Consider the following 5,000-nt stretch of genomic DNA (forward strand, 5'->3'; position numbering starts at 1 on the left):
ATATATATATATATATATTATATACATATATACACATATATGTGTGTGTGTATTCATATATGACTGTATACCTATATACACTGTACATGTATTAAATATCTATGCTCCTCCCTTACGATCGATTAGACAATCTGTTTAGTGCTACGTTTCTATCCATCGTATTACTGCCCTATGCAAATCGTCCTCGCCCACGATATAATTCTTCCTGCATTTCGATGATTATGCTGTTTATATTCGTATATTTTTTGTATAGTGTCATGTAAATCTGTTAAGTGTTTTATTAATGGGTTGTAAGTGTAGTGAAAGTTAGTATTTCATTGTCCAGGACAAAAGATAAAGACAGTTCCATATTGTAATGATATGTGACTTATTTATTTTTTCTCTTTCCAATTACACGCGCAAGTCGAGTCCTATTTTCTTCATCGGCATTTCATCATCTATTCACAGTAATCCACCTCATCCAAATCTTTAAAAATAAGCCTTAGGGAACGAAAGAGGAAAGGGTTCGATCCTCTTCGTTTCACCGATAGACGCGAACGAAAGAGGAAAGTGTTCGATCCTCTTCGTTTACCCGTAGACGCGTCCTTGGCGTTCACAGATGATGGGCTTCTCGTGGTGGCACCCGACATCGTGCCACTTGACGCCGTCGTCGTAGAAGTTGTTGAGGACAGCCAGGCAGTTCTCGCCCCCCTCCTCGCGGTTGTCTGGTTGCGGGTGGCCAGTGCTGGTGGTTGGAGGAGGAGATGGAGGGTTAAAATGGGGGAAGAGGAGGGGGGAAACGGGAGGAGGTTGGGCAAGAGGGAAGGGTGGGGATGAGGGAATGAGAAGGGGAAGGGTGGGGAAGAGGGAGAAGAAGGTAGAATAATAAAAAAGAAGAAGAAGAAGGAGGAGGAGGAGGACGATTAGGAAGGTGAAGAGGAGGAGAAAGATGGGGAAGAGGGGAAGAAAGGGGAGGAGGAGGAGGTGGAGGAGCAGAAGCAGACGTAAGAGGAAGAGAAGAAAAATAGAAGAGAAGGGGAATTATTAAGAAAAGGAGAGAGAGGAAGAGGAGCATTAAGCATAAGGATAGGGTGGATGAAGAGGAGAAAAGGGAGCATGAGATGTAGGACGAAAAGGGAGGGATAATGAAAAAGAAAACAAGCTTATTACGAGATCGAAGGGGCGTATGATTGTCTGGAACAAACTTAGTCCCGTGTTATGACCAACAGATAAATAAAACGAAAACAAAGAGATAAAAAAATCAACATGTAAATAAAATAGAGAGAAAAAATAATAAACAAAGAGAGAGAGAGAGAGAGAGAGAGAGAGAGAGAGAGAGAGAGAGAGAGAAAGAGAGAGAGAGAGAGAGAGAGAGAATAAAGACATCAGTACAGAAAAACTAAATTCAAAGGATAACTAAAATATAAACACAAAAAAGAATGATTAAACAGCCCTGGTGTAATCAGAACACCAATTCCACTTACGCTCCGGTGTGAGACCAGTTCAGGCCGACGAACCGAGCTCTGGATGGCCAAGCGAAGTTGTAGCCGCTGCGATAACCTCCTGTCCAGATGTATTCCAGTCGGTCTGAAAATGGAACGAAGAAAAATTAACTTGAAAAAAGACTACTCTGTACCTAGTTTAGATTTATTTCAGTTGGTCTGAAAGTTGAGTAAAGGAAATTAACTTGGAAAAGACCACTCTATCTAGTCTAGTATTTCAGTGTCTGGAAAGTTGTGTAATTTATATATATATATATATATATATATAATATATATATATATATATATATATATATGAATGCTTCTGAATGTGACTAGAAACCTGAAAAAGAATGTATTTCAGTCCATACGAAAGTTCAATAAAAAATCTTTGAGTGCTTCAGAATTTGACCTGAACCCCCCCTCCCCCCCCAAAAAAAAAGAAAAAAAAACTATATACAGTCCATCAATAAATGAAATAAAGAAATAAACCCCATAAATCCTTTGATCTGGACCTCGATAAAAGACAACACATAAAAAAAAAAAAAAAAAAAAAAAAAAAAGAGAGAGAAAAAAAAGAAGAATATATATACATATACATACATACATACATATATATATATATATATATATATATATATATATATATATATATATATATATATATAAAATATATATATACATCTACGACCTCTACGACCTGCCCCGCAAGTCCCCCCCCCCCCAAGACACAGGCCCTGAGACAGACCTCCAGTGATGATGTTTCTCACGAATCCATCTTCCTCGTGAGTCTCGATACTGATGCCATTCCAGCCGTGGCCGAGGGAAGAGCAGTACTGAATGGCGTGTTGCCACTGGTACTTCCGGCCTCCGTCGTGGCGCCAGGAGAAGTGGTAGTCGCTTCCGCCCTGGCTGTAGTCCACCTGGAAGGGAGAGGGAGTGAGTGGAGGAATGTGGAAGTTGGAAAGGGAAGGGAGGGAAGCGAACGTTGGAGGGGAAGGGAAGGGAAGGGAGGGAAGTGAATGTTGGAGGGGAGGGGAGGGGAAGGGAAGGGAGGGAAGGAAGGGAAGGGAAGGGAGGGAAGCGAATGTTGGAGGGGAGGGGAGGGGAAGGGAGGGAAGCGAATGTTGGAGGGGAGGGGAGGGGAAGGGAAGGGAAGGGAGGGGAGGGGAAGGGAAGGCAGTGGAGTGGAGGGAAGTGAGCATTAGAAGGGAAGTGAACGTTGGAAGGGAAGGAAATGAGTCGAAGGAAGAATGAGAAGTGAACGTTGGTGAAGTGAAGATAGTGAGGATCTTTAAGGAAAATTCTGATTTTTTTTTCTTGACCACTACATAATCATTAAAGATTCTAAAGCTGGTTTGCGTATGCCTAGCGTTCAAACCGTCACGCTAAAGAAGTTTTTGAGGTAATCTTACGAAAGTTAAGGGAACTATTATTATCGAGCGTTAGATTACCACCAAAAATCGTTCCAACTGCTCCATATTCCTGGTCACGGACAGCTTTGAACAATCCAAACGCTAAAAACTCACCACAGAATTGCCAATGATACCACTAGGTTGCTGTTGCACCACATGATGCACGGGTTGCACGGGTCCGATCACAACGGGAGCGAAGGAGACGTGTCCTCCTCCTGCGCTTCCGTAGTACTGACTGGCAGCCGCCGCCACCACGGATAAGATCAGGAGGACCTTCATCTGGAACGAAATTGATGTTAAAATACGCAACGAACCTTCGGTGGAAAAGAGTGAAGAGAAAAATAAGTGTAAGTTTTGTTCATTGATTTTTTTTTTGTCATATTTGTGAGAAATTAAGGACAGCACAGAAGAGGAAAAAAAATGAGAAGGAGTGTTTTGGATCTTGCGTGAATGCTGTTTGCATCTCACTTTTATTCTGAAGTTCATCCTACCTAATTGAAGGCTGTCATTTGATAAGAGAGATCAAAAGGAATGTTCATTTAGCGAGTGCATTGCCTAATATTTAAAAATTTACCCCTTGGCCTGTTGGTTAGTTAGCTCACAAGGACATAATTGTAATACCAAACGAATAGATATTTTTTACTTTGTTTGTGATGTTACATCCCCCCCCAAAAAAAAAAAATCAATAATAATGATAATGAAAAAAAAAAACACCAATAAACTAAATAGACCCGTAATACCTTATTAAACAGATATCACACCCTTCTCATAAAACAGCATGATACAACCCAACTTCCTTCAGTATCCGCACACTCTTAAAACTCCTTATTCGCACAACGACTTCTTACCGTGTTCAGTGCTCAGGTGAGTGTGTCGATGCTTCGTGAAACCTCGTTTTATATACAGCCAAGATAACTTTTTTTTTCCTTTTTTTCTTTTTTTTTTTTACCTTGAAGTGATTAACTATCTTGTCTTGCCTTGTTCATTGTGAGGGAAATGTGTTTCGACATATAAAGATGACGGGAATTTTCTGAAGGGATAATATGACCTTTTTATAATAGGAAAATTTGGGCAATGGGAGTATTTGATAATAATGTGAGGAGATAATGTGATGGTTGTAAGGAGGAGAGAGAAAATAACAATAAGACGAGAATGATGATGAAGAAGAAGTAGGAAAAGAAAAGCAATAGGAAGTATAAAAAAATAGATATATTGTCAATCCCAAATTCCATGAGTATTGGGACACATGTGTGTGGTTTCATGCTGAATTGTTTAAAAAATCAACCCTTCATATATATAAACGTACACACACACACACACACACACACACACACACAGACACACACACACACATACACACACACACACTCACACACGCACGCACACGCACACACACACACGCACACACACTCACACACGCACGCACACGCACACACACACACGCACACATACACACACACTTGCACACACACATACACATGTATACACACACACACACACACACACACACACACACACACACACACACACACACACACACACACATATATATATATATATATATATATATATATATATATATATATACATATACATATATATACATATACATACATATATGTATATATATACGTGTATATATATATATATATATTGATTATGATATATATATACACATAAATGTATTTGATATTATATATATTTATTGATATATATATGATATATTATTACATAAAATATATCATATATATATATATATTATATATATATAATATATATGTATCTCATATATTATATATATTATCTATTATTATATACACATAATATATTATACTTCTTTCTATTATATCTATATATATACACTAAATATTATATTCATATATACTTCATATATATATATATTCCTTCTATATTATTAATATATCATATTATTTAATATTATATATTAATATATATATATATAATATATATATACTTAATATATATGTGTGTGTGTGTGTGTGTGTGTGTGTGTGTGTGTGTGTGTGTGTGTGTGTGTGTGTGTTTGTGTGTGTGTGTGTGTGTGTGTGTGTGTGTGTGTGTGTGTGTTGTGTGTTGTGTGGTGTGTTGTGTTGTGTGTGTGTGT

General features: G+C 38.2%; 1 protein-coding gene across 1 annotated transcript; it reads right to left on the minus strand.

Annotated features, from left to right (window-relative positions):
• Positions 1–343: 343 nt before the first annotated feature.
• Positions 344–3,744, minus strand: LOC119588342 (pulmonary surfactant-associated protein D-like). Its single transcript, XM_037937031.1, has 5 exons — positions 3,724–3,744; positions 2,990–3,154; positions 2,209–2,383; positions 1,464–1,566; positions 344–724 (listed from the first exon to the last, which is right to left on the minus strand). Exons 2-5 carry the CDS (start codon positions 3,152–3,154, stop codon positions 568–570), a joined length of 600 nt encoding a protein of 199 aa, XP_037792959.1. The 5' UTR covers positions 3,724–3,744; the 3' UTR covers positions 344–567.
• Positions 3,745–5,000: the final 1,256 nt, after the last annotated feature.

Source organism: Penaeus monodon, chromosome 3, assembly GCF_015228065.2.
Source record: "Penaeus monodon isolate SGIC_2016 chromosome 3, NSTDA_Pmon_1, whole genome shotgun sequence".
NCBI lineage: Eukaryota > Metazoa > Arthropoda > Malacostraca > Decapoda > Penaeidae > Penaeus > Penaeus monodon.

Excerpts from the sequence above, each read along its gene's own strand:
- LOC119588342 (XM_037937031.1), bottom strand. The coding sequence starts at position 3,154 with ATGAAGGTCCTCCTGATCTTATCCGTGGTGGCGGCGGCTGCCAGTCAG. Across the intron at positions 1,567-2,208 it reads GAGAAACATCATCACTGGAG|ACCGACTGGAATACATCTGG; the intron begins GTCTGTCTCAGG and ends TTCCATTTTCAG. Across the intron at positions 725-1,463 it reads AACTGGTCTCACACCGGAGC|CACTGGCCACCCGCAACCAG; the intron begins GTAAGTGGAATT and ends TCCAACCACCAG.